The 16812-nt window shown below is 46.4% G+C and overlaps 1 protein-coding gene across 1 annotated transcript in view; it reads left to right on the plus strand.

The window, feature by feature from the left end:
• Positions 1–5934: 5934 nt before the first annotated feature.
• LOC139558931 (angiopoietin-2-like) overlaps positions 5935–16812 on the plus strand; it is a 54881-nt gene continuing 44003 nt past the window's right edge. The window contains exons 1-4 of the mRNA XM_071374436.1: positions 5935–6894; positions 10040–10195; positions 12319–12440; positions 13728–13960. Of these exons, the coding sequence (XP_071230537.1) occupies positions 6571–6894; positions 10040–10195; positions 12319–12440; positions 13728–13960 (835 nt within the window). The 5' untranslated portion in view covers positions 5935–6570. The remainder of the gene's footprint in view (positions 6895–10039; positions 10196–12318; positions 12441–13727; positions 13961–16812) is intronic.

Here is a 16812-nt window from a genome sequence, read left to right on the forward strand (position 1 = left end):
ATACATATCTGCCTGGCATATTACACCATTTACGCAGCAGCATACAATACATTTTTGGAATCACCTTGTTGTGCTGTGCTCACTTGAACAGGAAGGTGGCGCGGCAGTCTTTCTTGTGGGCAAATTTTGTCATCAAAATCTCTGGATTTAAGACAACTGGGAATTCTTAAAAAAACAAGGTCGGATCATGATGTCAGAGATCTTCAGGTCGAAGCTTTAGAAAGAGGCCCATTCCGATTTGGATGACCGTTTGAATCGTATTTTCCCAGTTGGAGCTCTTTTTCCCCCAGAATTCTCAGTTGTCTTGAAGTCAGAGATTTCCCAGTTCCGAGTTGTCATGAACTCACTGAAGTCAGAGATTTCCCAGTTCCGAGTTCCCAGTTGTTTTGAACACGGCATAAGTCATGCTGGAATGACAGCACGGACAATGTATTTAACTTTTTCTGTCCCATTGCGAGTGAATGGTTATCCTTTTAAGCTTGGAAAAGAGACCCTTAAACCCAGACTTGGACCACACACCCACTTCACTGAATAGCAGGCTAGGGATTGCTTGGCAAAGATTGCAGTTAGCCACCGATTCCTTCCAAACCACTCATTGTTTGAATTTAGGATTTCCATCTTGTTGTGTAATTTTTATGTCCAACGGCCGATGAGCACCGATATGGTTTATCTATAATTTCTCTTCATATGACAAGAATTCAAAAGGATTTGCCAGTAGATTGTCAACTTGATTCGTGAGGATGACTACTAGCTAAGATTTTGAAAGTATGATGTTGACATGATCAGTCCAATCAAGGCTACGGTAGATATAACGGGTGATTAAAACGTCCATTTTATCTGTGGCCAATGACCTTGAGCCTTCTTGGATGGGCACTTCTAATGTATCTCTATGGCAGCACCCAAGGGGCTTGAATTTCCGATCTCTCCCCGGAGATTTTGCAGTGACGTAGTGTCCTCATGAGTGACAGAACACTGAGCCAATCACGGCGCAACTAGAGAACATTACCAGCCCCTACGCTCTGTATTTTCCGCTGGCTGCTCCACCACCACAGAAAGCACTGAGCTAGGCTGAAACACCTGCTGGAGCTGTTTTACTCAAGAAAGCAAAAAGAGACCATGTTTGTATGCTGCTTTATTAACTCAATTATTATTTTTTATTTATTTTAAACTTTGTTTTCAAACTGATATGTAACACGTATTAATACCAAAATAACATGCAAAACAGGAAACAACAAAATATATATTAACAGAGCCTTTGGAAAGTATTCAGACCCCTTGACTTTTTTTATTTGTTAGTTTACAGCCTTATTCTAAAATTGATTAAATAGTTTTTTCCCCCCCCTCATCAATCTACACATAATACCCCATAATGACAAAGCAAAAAACAGGATTTAGAAATGTTTGCTAATTTATTAATTTATAAAAAAATAAAAAAATAAAATATTATATATACCTAAGTATTCAGACCCTTTACTCAGTACTTTGTTGAAGCACCTTTGGCAGTGATTTTACAGCCTCGAGTCTTCTTGGGTATGACGCTACAAGCTTGGCACATCTGTATTTGGGGAGTTTCTCCCATTCTTCTCTGCAGATCCTCTCAAGCTCTGTCGGATTGGATGGAGAGCGTTGCTGCACAGCTATTTTCAGGTCTCCCAGAGATGTTTGATTGGGGTCAAGTCTGGGGTCTGGCTGGGCCACTCAAGAACATTCACAGACTTGTCCCAAAGCCACTCCTGCATTGTCTTGGCTGTGTGCTTAGGGTCGTTGTCCTGTTGGAAGGGGAACCTTTGCCCCAGTCTGAGGCCCTGAGCACTCTGGAGCAGGTTTTCATCAAGGATCTCAATGTACTTTGCTCCGTTCATCTTTCCCTCGATCCTGACTTCTCCCAGTCCCTGCCACTGAAGTATATCCCCTCAGCGTGATGCTGCCACCAACACACTTCACCGTAGGGACGGTGTCAGGTTTCATCCAGAAGTGACTCTTAGCATTCAGGCCAAAGAGTTCAGTCTTGGTTTCATCAGACCAGATAATCTTGTTTCTCATGGTCTGAGAGTCTTTAGGTGCCTTTTGGCAAACTCCAAGCCGGCTGTCATGTGCCTTTTACTGAGGAGTGACTTCCGTCTGACCACTCTACCATAAAGGCCTGATTGGTGGAATGCTGCAGAGATGGTTGTCCTTCTGGAAGGTTCTCCCATCTTTACAGAGAAACTGTCAGAATGACCATCGGGTTCTTGGTCACCTCCTTGACCAAGACCCTTCTCCCCCGATTGCTCAGATTGGCTGGGCTGCCAGCTCTAGGAAGAGTCTTGGCGGTTCCAAACTTCTTCCATTTAAGAATGATGGAGGCCACTGTGTTCTTGGGGACCTTCAATGCTGCAGAAATGTTTAGGTACCCTTCCCCAGATCTGTGCTTCGACACGATCCTGTCTCGGAGCTCTAAGGACAATTCCGTCAACCTCATGGCTTGGTTTTTGCTCTGACATGCACTGTCAACTGTGGGACCTTATATAGACAGATGTGTGCCTTTCCAAATCATGTCCAATCAATTTAATTTACCACAGGTGGACTCCAATCAAGTTGTAGAAACATTTCAAGGATGATCAATGGAAACAGGATGCACCTGAGCTCAATTTCGAGTCTCATAGCAAAGAGTCTGAATACTTATGTAAATAAGGTATTTCTGTTAAAAAAATTTAATACATTAGCAAACATTTCAGGAGAAGGCAGTAACGTTATAAAATGTGGAAAAAGTCAAGGGGTCTGAATACTTTTTTCATATGCTAAACAGGTCGGGCTCAAAACAGGTGGGGCTCTATTGTAGCAGGAGTACATTTATCTACTGGCAGGTAGGAGTAGCAGGAGTACATTTATCTACTGGCAGGTAGGAGTAGCAGGAGTACATTTATCTACTGGCAGGTTGGAGTAGCAGGAGTACATTTATCTACTGGCAGGTAGGAGTAGCAGGAGTACATTTATCTACTGACAGGCAGGAGTAGCAGGAGTACATTTATCTACTGACAGGTAGGAGTAGCAGGAGTAGCAGGAGTACATTTATCTACTGACAGGTAGGAGTAGCAGGAGTAGCAGGAGTACATTTATCTACTGACAGGTAGGAGTAGCAGGAGTACATTTATCTACTGACAGGTAGGAGTAGCAGGAGTACATTTATCTACTGACAGGTAGGAGTAGCAGGAGTACATTTATCTACTGACAGGTAGGAGTAGCAGGAGTACATTTATTTACTGGCAGGTAGGAGTAGCAGGAGTAACAGGAGTACATTTATCTACTGGCAGGTAGGAGTAGCAGGAGTACATTTATCTACTGACAGGTAGGAGTAGTAGGAGTAGCAGGAGTACATTTATCTACTAACAGGAAGGAGTAGCAGGAGTACATTTATCTACTGACAGGTAGGAGTAGCAGGAGTAGCAGGAGTACATTTATCTACTAACAGGAAGGAGTAGCAGGAGTACATTTATCTACTGGTAGGTAGGAGTAGCAGGAGTATATTTATCTACTAGCAGGTAGGAGAAGCAGGAGTATATTTATCTACTAGCATGTAGGAGTAGCAGGAGTATATTAATCTACTGGCAGGTAGGAGTAGCAGGAGTACATTTATCTACTAGCATGTAGGAGTAGCAGAAGTATATTTATCTACTGGCAGGTAGGAGTAGCAGGAGTACATTTATCTACTGGCAGGTAGGAGTAGCAGAAGTATATTTATCTACTGGCAGGTAGGAGTAGCAGGAGTACATTTATTTACTGGCAGGTAGGAGTAGCAGGAGTAACAGGAGTACATTTATCTACTGGCAGGTAGGAGTAGCAGGAGTACATTTATCTACTGACAGGTAGGAGTAGTAGGAGTAGCAGGAGTACATTTATCTACTAACAGGAAGGAGTAGCAGGAGTACATTTATCTACTGACAGGTAGGAGTAGCAGGAGTACATTTATCTACTAACAGGAAGGAGTAGCAGGAGTACATTTATCTACTGGCAGGTAGGAGTAGCAGGAGTATATTTATCTACTAGCAGGTAGGAGAAGCAGGAGTATATTTATCTACTAGCAAGTAGGAGTAGCAGGAGTATATTTAGCTGCTGGCAGGTAGGAGTAGCAGGAGTATATTTATCTACTAGCAGGAGTACATTTATCTACTAGCAGGTAGGAGTAGCAGGAGTATATTTATCTACTAGCAGGTAGGAGTAGCAGGAGTATATTTATCTACTAGCATGTAGGAGTAGCAGGAGTATATTAATCTACTGGCAGGTAGGAGTAGCAGGAGTACATTTATCTACTAGCATGTAGGAGTAGCAGAAGTATATTTATCTACTGGCAGGTAGGAGTAGCAGGAGTACATTTATCTACTGGCAGGTAGGAGTAGCAGAAGTATATTTATCTACTGGCAGGCAGGAGTAGCAGGAGTATATTTATCTACTGGCAGGTAGGAGTAGCAGGAGTACATTTATCTACTAGCAGGTAGGAGTAGCAGGAGTATATTTATCTACTAGCAGGTAGGAGTAACAGGAGTACATTTATCTACTGGCAGGTAGGAGTAGCAGGAGTACATTTATCTACTGGCAGGTAGGAGTAGCAGGAGTACATTTATCTACTGGCAGGTAGGAGTAGCAGGAGTACATTTATCTACTAGCAGGTAGGAGTAGCAGGAGTACATTTATCTACTGGCAGGTAGGAGTAGCAGGAGTACATTTATCTACTGGCAGGTAGGAGTAGCAGGAGTATATTTATCTACTAGCAGGTAGGAGTAGCAGGAGTATATTTATCTACTAGCAGGTAGGAGTAGCAGGAGTATATGTATCTACTGGCAGGTAGGAGTGTATTTATCTACTGGCAGGTAGGAGTATATTTATCTACTGGCAGGTAGGAGTGTATTTATCTACTGGCAGGTAGGAGTGTATTTATCTACTGGCAGGTAGGAGTAGCAGCTTTATTAACTGTTTTTGTTTTCTCTACATTGTTTATATGTATTTGATGTAATTTATTTTGGTAAACCGGTGAGGCTCAAAACAGGTGGCTCTCTGGACAAACAAATAAATGACGAAAAAAAGCCACAAACCGTGATTTCTCAGCGACCAGTACACCCCTCTGTTCTAGATGGTAGAGGCCAGTACACCCCTCTGTTCTAGATGGTATAAGCCAGTACACCCCTCTGTTCTACATGGTAGAGGCCATGAAGACACAGGTCTGACATTCTTACAGGTGGGATGGATCAAACCACATCTGCCAGACATTTTTGTGGTTTCCTCTAACCCCTGTTTCAAGGGAGGGTGGGAGCTAGAGCGAGAGAGAAAGAGAGGGAGTACCCCTGTGAGGGAGGGAGGGAGAGGGAGGGAGCACCCCTTTCGAGGGAGAGGGAGGGAGGGAGGGAGGGAGAGGGAGGGAGGGGAGCATCCCTGCGAGGGAGGGAGGGAGAGGGAGGGGAGCATCCCTCCGAGGGAGAGGGAGGGAGAGGGAGGGGAGCATCACTTCGAGGGAGAGGGAGGGAGGGAGGGAGGGAGGGAGAGGGAGGGGAGCATCCCTTCGAGGGAGGGAGGTAGAGGGAGGGGAGCATCCCTTCGAGGGAGGGAGGGAGAGGGAGAGGGAGGGGAGCATCCGTGTGAGGGAGGGAGAAGGAGGGAGCACCCCTTCGAGGGAGGGAGGGAGAGGGAGGGGAGCATCCCTGCGAGGGAGGGAGGGAGGGAGGGAGGGGGAGGGAAGGGTGTTTGAGTGATAATGTGTTGAAGAACGAGGGGTTGTAGAGGAGAGGTACACCCTATCACTACTTTAAGAGCTCTGCCACCTTCAGCCAACATCCCAAACCCAGCTGCTCCCTCTCTTCTCTACTCCTCCTCTCTCCATCCTGGCGAATGGACAAACACAGACAGACAGACAGACAGACAGACAGACAGACAGACAGACAGACAGACAGACAGACAGACAGACAGAGAGAGAGAGAGAGAGAGAGAGAGAGAGAGAAAGAGAGAGAGAGAGAGAGAGAGAGAGAGAGAGAGAGAGAGAGAGAGAGAGAGAGAGAGAGAGAGAGAGAGAGAGAGAGAGAGAGAGAGAGAGAGAGAGAGAGAGAGAGACGGATGAAACACATGGCAACAATACAGGAGTTTAATAATCAGACTGGGGAGATAGCAGCTTGTTTCCAGGAGGGGGTCGTCCCATCTGAACACCGCGGAGAGAACAGACCGCAATCATCTCGTCCTGCTTGTGTGTAAGAGTGTATGGGTGTTTTGTGTATCTGTCCAGACAGACAGAGAGCAGTGGAATAGCAGGAGGTGGTTTTCGGGGAAGACAGATCCATTGCAACAGAGATTCTCTGACAGCAGCTTCAAGGAGAGCAACACACTGTGGATAAATTGAGAGTTTGCAACTGAGGGAATGAGAAGGCGTTGAAGACAGAGAGAGACCTGAGAAAGTCAAGGAGGGAGAGAGAAAGACTCTTTTGGTGTTCTTGTCTGCTAAAGTGTGACGACCCTCCATCTCCCCTCTCCACTTACCCCTCTCCCTCACTCCTCTTCCCCCTCTTCTCCTCCACTCTCCTCCCCCCCCCTGTTCTCGTCTCACCTGAGATGGGCCGGCTGCTGGCCCTAGTCCTGGCCTACCTGGTGTACCTGTCGACTGCAGTGATTGGCTCAGAGAAGAAGCAGCACCGGGTGCAACATGGACCCTGCAGTTACACCTTCATCCTCCCCGAGGTGGAACACTGCCAACCCCTCCAAGACTTCCAGGTCACCAACTCCCTCCAGAGGGACTCCCCACCACCGCCAGCCCCCGACCCAGGATCGAGTCACCCTGAGCAGGACAAAGCCCAGCCCGCTAGGCCCTCGTGGCAGGAGAGGAAGCTGGAGAGTCTGGAGAGCTCCATAGAGAACAATACACAGTGGCTGCAGAAGGTAAGACATCTTCCTCTTGTCTTTCTGTTCTCCCTCAGGGTTCACTAAAACAGAGGTAGTCACTAAAGAGCGTGTGTGTGTGTGTGTGTGCGTGTGTGTGGGTGTGTGTGTAAGTGTGCGTGTGTGTGTGTGTGTGTGTGTGTGTGTGTGTGTGTGTGTGTGTGTGTGTGTGTGTGTGTGTGTGTGTGTGTGTGTGTGTGTGTGTGTGTGTGTGTGTGTGTGTGTGTGTGTGTGTGTGTGTGTGTGTGTGTGTGTGTGTGTGTGTGTGAGAGAGAGAGAGAGAGGGAGCCTGTGTTGGTGACATTGCTGAAAATAATTGCCTGATATCCTGTGGTTTAACAGGCCAATTGAATGACTGATATCCTGTGGTGACGTACTGGGCTGTACGCACTACCCTCTGTAGTGCTTTGCAGTCGGAGGCCGAGCAGTTGCCGTACCAGGTGATGCAACCAGTCAGGATGCTCTCGATGGTGCAGCTGTAGAACCTTTTGAGGATCTGAGGACACATGTCAAATCTTTTCAGTCTCCTGAGGGGGAATAGGTTTTGTCGTGCCCGCTTCAAAACTGTCTTGGTGTACTTGGACCATGTAGAGGAACGAACTTAAAATTCTCAACCTGCTCCACTGCAGCCTCGTCGATGAGAATGGGGGCGGGCTCGGTCCTCTTTTTCCTTTAGTCCACAAACATCTCCTTAGTCTTGATCACGTTGAGGAAGAGGTTGTTGTCCTGGCACCACACGGTCAGGTCTCTGACCTCCTCCCTATAGGCTGTCTCGTCGTTGTCGGTGATCAGGCCTACCACTGTTGTGTCATCGGCAGTACAGGAGGGGACTGAGCACGCACCCCTGAGGGTCTCCTGTGTTGAGTCAGCATGGCAGATGTGTTGTTACCTACCCTCACCACCTGGGGGCGGCCCGTCAGGAAGTCCAGGATCCAGTAGCAGAGGGAGGTGTTTAGTCCCAGGTTCCTTAGCTTAGTGATGAGCTTTGAGGTCACTATGGTGTTGAACGCTGAGCTGTAGTCAATGAATAGCATTCTCACATAGGTGTACCCTTTGTCCAGGTGGGAAAGGGCAGTGTGGAGTGCAATAGAGATTGCATCATCTGCGGATCTGTTGGGAGAGTATGCAAATTGGAGTGGATCTAAGGTTTCTGTGATAATGGTGTTGATGTGAGGCATGACCAGCCTTTCAAAAAATATAGGACAGATACTTCAGAACAAATTTCATTTAGTTCCCCCCAAACAAATCTATCTGTTTATGATCCTGGTGTTCCCTGTATATCTCTCTCTCCTGACCATATTCCTGGTATTCCCTGTATATCTCTCTCTCCTGACCATATTCCTGGTATTCCCTGTATATCTCTCTCTCCTGACCATATTTCTGGTATTCCCTGTATATCTCTCTCTCCTGACCATATTCCTGGTATTGCCTGTATATCTCTCTCTCCTTACCATATTCCTGGTATTCCCTGTATATCTCCCTCTCCTGACCATATTCCTGGTATTCCCTGTATGTCTCTCTCTCCTGACCATATTCCTGGTATTCCCTGTATGTCTCTCTCTCCTGACCATATTCCTGGTGTTCCCTGTATAGCTCTCTCTCCTGACCATATTCCTGGTATTCCTTGTATATCTCTCTCTCCTGACCATATTCCTGGTATTCCCTGTATATCTCTCTCTCCTGACCATATTCCTGGTATTCCCTGTATATCTCTCTCTCCTGACCATATTCCTGGTGTTCCCTGTATATCTCTCTCTCCTGACCATATCCCTGGTATTCCCTGTATATCTCTCTCTCCTGACCATATTCCTGGTATTCCCTGTATATCTCTCTCTCCTGACCATATTCCTGGTATTCCCTGTATACCTCTCTCTCTCCTGACCATATTCCTGGTATTCCCTGTATATCTCTCTCTCCTGACCATATTCCTGGTATTCCCTGTATATCTCTCTCTCCTGACCAAATTCCCTGGTATTCCCTGTATATCTCTCTCCTGACCATATTCCTGGTATTCCCTGTATATCTCTCTCTCCTGACCATATTCCTGGTATTCCCTGTCTATCTCTCTCTCCTGACCATATTCCTGGTATTCCCTGTATATCTCTCTCTCCTGACCATATTCCTGGTGTTCCCTGTATATCTCTCTCTCCTGACCATTTTCCTGGTATTCCCTGTATATCTCTCTCTCCTGACCATTTTCCTGGTATTCCCTGTATATCTCTCTCTCCTGACCATATTCCTGGTATTCCCTGTATATCTATCTCTCCTGACCATATTCCTGGTATTCCCTGTATATCACTCTCTCCTGACCATATTCCTGGTATTCCCTGTATATCTCTCTCTCCTGACCATAATCCTGGTGTTCCCTGTATATCTCTCTCTCCTGACCATATTCCTGGTATTCCCTGTATATCTCTCTCTCCTGACCATATTCCTGGTATTCCCTCTATATCTCTCTCTCCTGACCATAATCCTGGTGTTCCCTGTATATCTCTCTCTCCTGACCATATTCCTGGTATTCCCTGTATATCTCTCTCTCCTGACCATATTCCTGGTATTCCCTGTATATCTCTCTCTCCTGACCATAATCCTGGTGTTCCCTGTATATCTCTCTCTCCTGACCATATTCCTGGTATTCCCTGTATATCTCTCTCTCCTGACCATATTCCTGGTATTCCCTCTATATCTCTCTCTCCTGACCATAATCCTGGTGTTCCCTGTATATCTCTCTCTCCTGACCATATTCCTGGTATTCCCTGTATATCTCTCTCTCCTGACCATATTCCTGGTATTCCCTCTATATCTCTCTCTCCTGACCATAATCCTGGTGTTCCCTGTATATCTCTCTCTCCTGACCATAATCCTGGTGTTCCCTGTATATCTCTCTCTCCTGACCATATTCCTGGTATTCCCTGTATATCTCTCTCTCCTGACCATATTCCTGGTATTCCTGGTATTCCCTGTATATCTCTCTCTCCTGACCATATTCCTGGTATTCCCTGTATATCTCTCTCTCTCCTGACCATATTCCTGGTATTCCCTGTATATATCTCTCTCCTGACCATATTCCTGGTATTCCCTGTATATATCTCTCTCCTGACCATATTCCTGGTATTCCCTGTATATCTCTCTTCCTGTATTCCAGCTGGAGAGGTCCATCCAGGAGAACCTGCGTTCTGGGATGGAGGAGATGAAGAGGAACGCTGTTCACACCCAGACGGCGGCCATGTTGGAGATCGGGACTAACCTCTTCAGCCAATCAGCCGAGCAGACCCGCAAACTGACAGATGTGGAGACCCAGGTAAGCCAATCAGGTGGATCTGTTGTGAAGACTACCTCCGACCTCTTCCATGTTTATATCAAGATATATAACGGCAACTGGATTGCTGATCATTTAGGGGTCAAAAAATCCTGGTCCGAAAGAGCTACAGGAATTCACAGGCTTTCGGTTCAGCCCTGCAACAAAATACATGATTCAACTTTCAATGTTTTGATCAGGCTACTTGTCCCAGATGTGATTCATTGATCAGGCTAGTTGTCCCAGGGGTGATTCATTGATCAGGCTACTTGTCCCAGGGGTGATTCATTGATCAGGCTAGTTGTCCCAGGTGTGATTCATTGATCAGGCTAGTTGTCCCAGGTGTGATTCATTGATCAGGCTCGTTGTCCCAGGTGTGATTCATTGATCAGGCTACTTGTCCCAGGGGTGATCCGTTGATCAGGCTAGTTGTCCCAGGTGTGATTCATTTATCAGGCTACTTGTCCCAGGTGTGATTCATTGATCAGGCTAGTTGTCCCAGGTGTGATTCATTGATCAGGCTAGTTGTCCCAGGTGTGATTCATTGATCAGGCTAGTTGTCCCAGGTGTAATTCATTGATCAGGCTAGTTGTCCCAGGTGTGATTCATTGATCAGGCTAGTTGTCCCAGGTGTAATTCATTGATCAGGCTAGTTGTCCCAGGTGTGATTCATTGATCAGGCTAGTTGTCCCAGGTGAGATTCATTGATCAGGCTAGTTGTCCCAGGTGTGATTCATTGATCAGGCTAGTTGTCCCAGGTGTGATTCATTGATCAGGCTAGTTGTCCCAGGTGTGATTCATTGATCAGGCTAGTTGTCCCAGGTGTGATTCATTAATCAGGCTAGTTGTCCCAGGTGTGATTCATTGATCAGGCTAGTTGTCCCAGGTGTGATTCATTGATCAGGCTACTTGTCCCAGGTGTGATTCATTGATCAGGCTAGTTGTCCCAGGTGTGATTCATTGATCAGGCTAGTTGTCCCAGGTGTGATTCATTGATCAGGCTAGTTGTCCCATATGTTCCAGGAATGACTCATTGATTGAGCTAATTGTCTCAGGTGTCTTGTCATTAGTTAAGACCAAAACACTCCACACCCTGTGGCACTCTAGGACCAGGGCTGGGGACCCAGGGTTGACCACTGCTCTGAGATCTGTTGTCCCTCATTGTGAACACTTTGATTGACATGCTGAGTTGAATTAGGGGACGGACAATCAGCCAGTTAAAACATCCAACATGGATCCACAACACAGATGGTCCTTTGTTGTACTGTAGAGCTGTACGACAGTGCAACCTGTACAAATATTGTAACTGGTTGGTTATCAGTCTAGCTGCAAAAATAAGATACAAATGTAGCTTTATTAAACTTTAATCTGTGAAATTGTATAACAGGCCCCTCCATGTTTATCTACCTGTGTCTGGTGTATAGCTTTGAGAAAGTACTCAGTTATCTCTATATCAGCTAGCTAGCAATTTCTGCCTAAAATTACATACCCAAATCTAACTGCCTGTAGCTCAGGCACTGATGCAAGGATATGCATATTCTTGGTACCATATGAAAGGAAACACTTTCAAGTTTGTGGAAATGTGAAAGGAATGTAGGAGAATATAACGCAATAGATCTGGTAAAGATAATACAAAGAAAAAAACAACCTTTCTTTTGTATTTTTTTGTACCTTCATCTTTGAAATGCAAGAGAAAGACCAGCATGTATTATTCCAGCCCAGCTGCAATTTATATTTTGGCCACTAGATGGCAGCAGTGTACGTGCAAAGTTTTAGACTGATTCAATGAACCATTGCATTTCTGTTCAAAATGTTGTATCAAGACTGACCAAATGTGCCTAATTGGTTTATTATTAACTTTTCATGTTCAGAATTGTTCACTCTCCTCAAACAATAGCATGATATTCTTTCATATATAATAGCTACTGTAAATTGGACAGTGCAGTTAGATTAGCAAGAATTTAAGCAGGTAACTGTCAGGTAACTGAAAAACCCTCCCTCCCTCCCTCCCTCCCTCCCTCCCTCCCTCCCTCCCTCCCTTCCTCCCTCCCTCCCTCCCTCCCTCCCTCCCTCCCTCCCTCCCTCCCTCCCTCCCTCCCTCCCTCCCTCCCTCCCTCCCTCCGTAGGTGCTGAACCAGACCAGTAGAATGGAGATCCAGCTGTTAGAGTATTCTCTGTTCACTAACCGTCTGGAGAAACACGTCCTACAGCAGAATCAGGAGATCTCACGACTCAACGATAAAACCAGGTACAGCAGCCCTATCCACCACTCCCTCAGAGGGCCCTATCCACCACTCCCTCAGAGGGCCCTATCCACCACTCCCTCAGAGGGCCCTATCCACCACTCCCTCAGAGGGCCCTATCCACCACTCCCTCAGAGGGCCCTATCCACCACTCCCTCAGAGGGCCCTATCCACCACTCCCTCAGAGGGCCCTATCCACCACTCCCTCAGAGGGCCCTATCCACCACTCCCTCAGAGGGCCCTATCCACCACTCCCTCAAAGGGCCCTATCCACCACTCCCTCAAAGGGCCCTATCCAACACTCCCTCAGAGGGCCCTATCCAACACTCCCTCAGAGGGCCCTATCCACCACTCCCCCAGAGGGCCCTATCCACCACTCCCTCAAAGGGCCCTATCCACCACTCCCTCAGAGGGCCCTATCCACCACTCCCTCAAAGGGCCCTATCCACCACTCCCCCAGAGGGCCCTATCCACCACTCCCCCAGAGGGCCCTATCCACCACTCCCTCAGAGGGCCCTATCCACCACTCCCCCAGAGGGCTCTATCCACCACTCCCCCAGAGGGCCCTATGCACCACTCCCCCAGAGGGCCCTATCCACCACTCCCTCAGAGGGCCCTATCCACCACGCCCTACTTGTATCAGTCTGTGAGGCTGAGAGCGGGTACCGTGCAGAGCAGAGTGAGAAGCAGCTTGTATCAGTGTATCTCTGGGTTGTTTCTGCTCTGTTGTTAGACAGAGCTATAAACATCAGACTGGGATATTTACAGGCTTCATTTGGAGCGGGGTGGGTAATACACACATGCACGCACGTCACGGTTGCCCCAGGGTAGTGATTGAGCCGCTCGATATGCAGACGTCAGCTGCTGCTGTATAGTGCTGACAGGTCTCTCTACTTACTACATCAATGTCACCTGACCCCACCAGGGGTCAACCGTTCAGTTGCTGTCCCACTCCTCTAATCTCTATCTGCCACCTCCCTTTCTTATGGCTAGGTCACTCTTAGGAAGAAAAATGGTCCATCAAGGGTTCTTTGACTGTCCCTGTAGGATGGTTCCTCTTAGAATTGAGAGACTACCATCCATCCATCCATCCATTCATATCTCTCTCTCTCTCTCTCTCTCTCTCTCTCTCTCTCTCTCTCTCTCTCTCTCTCTCTCTCTCTCTCTCTCTCTCTCTCTCTCTCTCTCTCTCTCTCTCTCTCTCTCTCTCTCTCTCTCTCTCTCTCTCTCTCTGTCTCTGTCTCTGTCTCTGTCTCTGTCTCTCTCTCTGTCTCTCTGTCTCTCTCTTTTAGTTTGCTAGAGCAGAGGTTCTCAGCTTTAGAGGCCAGGCATGTTAAGGAGCTCCAAGGTCTTCAGAGGGAGAGACAGCAGCTGCAGGACATGCTGGAGAGACAGAGGCGCCTGGTCACCCAGCTACAGGGAGAGCTGGGAACCTCCGCACACAACAGCACACTACTGCAGAAACAGCAGGCTATACTGACTGACACAGTGCAGCAGCTGCTAGCCATGGTCACCCACTGCAATGGTGAGAGAGATCTACTGCGAATGTGTTTGTGCATTGAATGTGTTTCTTAAAAAAAAATCTTTATTACACACACACTTACTTGTCAAGTCTGCTACCGTAATCATAAAGGTCAAGTCTGCTAACCTAAGTATAAAGGTCTGAATATGGTTACTTAGTTTATTTTGGAACCAATTAGGTCCAGTGTAAATGATGAACACAGCCGTTCACAGAGGTTCATTTAGAAGGGATGTGAATACAGCAGTAATTTAGCTTTTATTAAAACAAGGTAAGGACGCCACCCAGTGCACTCACTATCTCCCCCTCTTTCTTTGATAAACACAGACATTAAACTATTTTCAAAAATGATGTTGTCCCCTCTGGAAATGTACTTTTGGGTTTGTTAAACCCTTATCCTCCTCTATTACATACAGTGGGGCAAAAAAGTATTTAGTCAGCCACCAATTGTGCAAGTTCTCCCACTTAAAAAGATGAGAGAGGCCTGTAATTTTTATCATAGGTACACTTCAACTATGACAGACCAAATGAGAAAAGAAAATCCAGAAAATCACATTGTAGGAGTTTTTATGAATTTATTTGCAAATTATGGTGGAAAATAAGTATTTGGTCACCTACAAACAAGCAAGATTTCTGGCTCTCACAGACATGTAACTTCTTCTTTAAGAGGCTCCTCTGTCCTCCACTCGTTACCTGTATTAATGGCACCTGTTTGAACTTGTTATCAGTATAAAAGACACCTGTCCACAACCTCAAACAGTCACACTCCAAACTCCACTATGGCCAAGACCAAAGAGCTGTCAAAGGACACCAGAAACAAAATTGTAGACCTGCACCAGGCTGGGAAGACTGAATCTGCAATAGGTAAGCAGCTTGGTTTGAAGAAATCAACTGTGGGAGCAATTATTAGGAAATGGAAGACATACAAGACCACTGATAATCTCCCTCGATCTGGGGCTCCACGCAAGATCTCACCCCGTGGGGTCAAAATGATCACAAGAACGGTGAGCAAAAATCCCAGAACCACACGGGGGGACCTAGTGAATGACCTGCAGAGAGCTGGGACCAAAGTAACAAAGCCTACCATCAGTAACACACTACGCCGCCAGGGACTCAAATCCTGCAGTGCCAGACGTGTCCCCCTGCTTAAGCCAGTACATGTCCAGGCCCGTCTGAAGTTTGCTAGAGAGCATTTGGATGATCCAGAAGAAGATTGGGAGAATGTCATATGGTCAGATGAAACCGAAATATAACTTTTTGGTAAAAACTCAACTCGTCGTGTTTGGAGGACAAAGAATGCTGAGTTGCATCCAAAGAACACCATACCTACTGTGAAGCATGGGGGTGGAAACATCATGCTTTGGGGCTGTTTTTCTGCAAAGGGACCAGGACGACTGATCCGTGTAAAGGAAAGAATGAATGGGGGCCATGTATCGTGAGATTTTGAGTGAAAACCTCCTTCCATCAGCAAGGGCATTGAAGATGAAACGTGGCTGGGTCTTTCAGCATGACAATGATCCCAAACACACCGCCCGGGCAACGAAGGAGTGGCTTCGTAAGAAGCATTTCAAGGTCCTGGAGTGGCCTAGCCAGTCTCCAGATCTCAACCCCATAGAAAATCTTTGGAGGGAGTTGAAAGTCCGTGTTGCCCAGCAACAGCCCCAAAACATCACTGCTCTAGAGGAGATCTGCATGGAGGAATGGGCCAAAATACCAGCAACAGTGTGTGAAAACCTTGTGAAGACTTACAGAAAACGTTTGACCTCTGTCATTGCCAACAAAGGGTATATAACAAAGTATTGAGATAAACTTTTGTTATTGACCAAATACTTATTTTCCACCATAATTTGCAAATAAATTCATTAAAAATCCTACAATGTGATTTTCAGGATTTTTTTTTCTCATTTTGTCTGTCATAGTTGAAGTGTACCTATGATGAAAATTACAGGCCTCTCTCATCTTTTTAAGTGGGAGAACTTGCACAATTGGTGGCTGACTAAATACTTTTTTGCCCCACTGTATCTGACATCAGAAACCAAAGCTCCTTGGGCAGTTCTACCTCTGTCTTTTGTTAGACTAGAATGGTTAGCAAATGGTTAGCAAATGTAAAAAATGAAAAATATTCACAGAAATACCTTATTTACATAGGTATTCCGGCCCTTTGCTATGAGACTCCTTATTGAGCTCAGGTGTATCCTGTTTCCATTGATCATCCTTGAGATGTTTCTACAACTTGATTGGAGTCCACCTGTGGAAAATTCAATTGGTTGGACATGATTTGGAAAGGCACACACCTGTCTATATCAGGTCCCACAGTTGACAGGGCATGTCAGAGCAAAAACCAAGCCATGAGGTCGAAGGAATTGTCCGTAGAGCTCAGAGACAGGGTTGTGTCGAGGCACTGATCTGGGGAAGGGTATCAAAAAATGTCTGCAGCATTGAAGGTCCCCAAGAACACAGTGGCCTCCATCATTCTTAAATGGAAGAAGTTTGGAACCACCAAGACTCTTCCTAGAGCTGGCCGCCCGGCCAATCTGAGCAATCGGGGGAGAAGGGTCTTGGTCAAGGAGGTGACCAAGAACCCGATGGTCATTCTGACAGTTTCTCTGTGGAGATGGGAGATCCTTCCAGAAGGACAACCTCTGCAGCACTCCACCAATCAGGCCTTTCTGGTAGAGTAGCCAGACGGAAGCCCCTCCTCAGTAAAAGGCACATGACAGCCTGCTTGGAGTTTGCCAAAAGGCACCTAAAGGACTCTCAGACCATGAGAAAGAAGATTTTCTGGTCTGATGAAACCAAGATTGAACTCTTTGGTCTGAATGCCAAGCATCATGTTTGGAAAAAACCTGGCCCCATCT

This window comes from Salvelinus alpinus, chromosome 29 (genome assembly GCF_045679555.1).
Source record: "Salvelinus alpinus chromosome 29, SLU_Salpinus.1, whole genome shotgun sequence".
Taxonomy (NCBI): domain Eukaryota; kingdom Metazoa; phylum Chordata; class Actinopteri; order Salmoniformes; family Salmonidae; genus Salvelinus; species Salvelinus alpinus.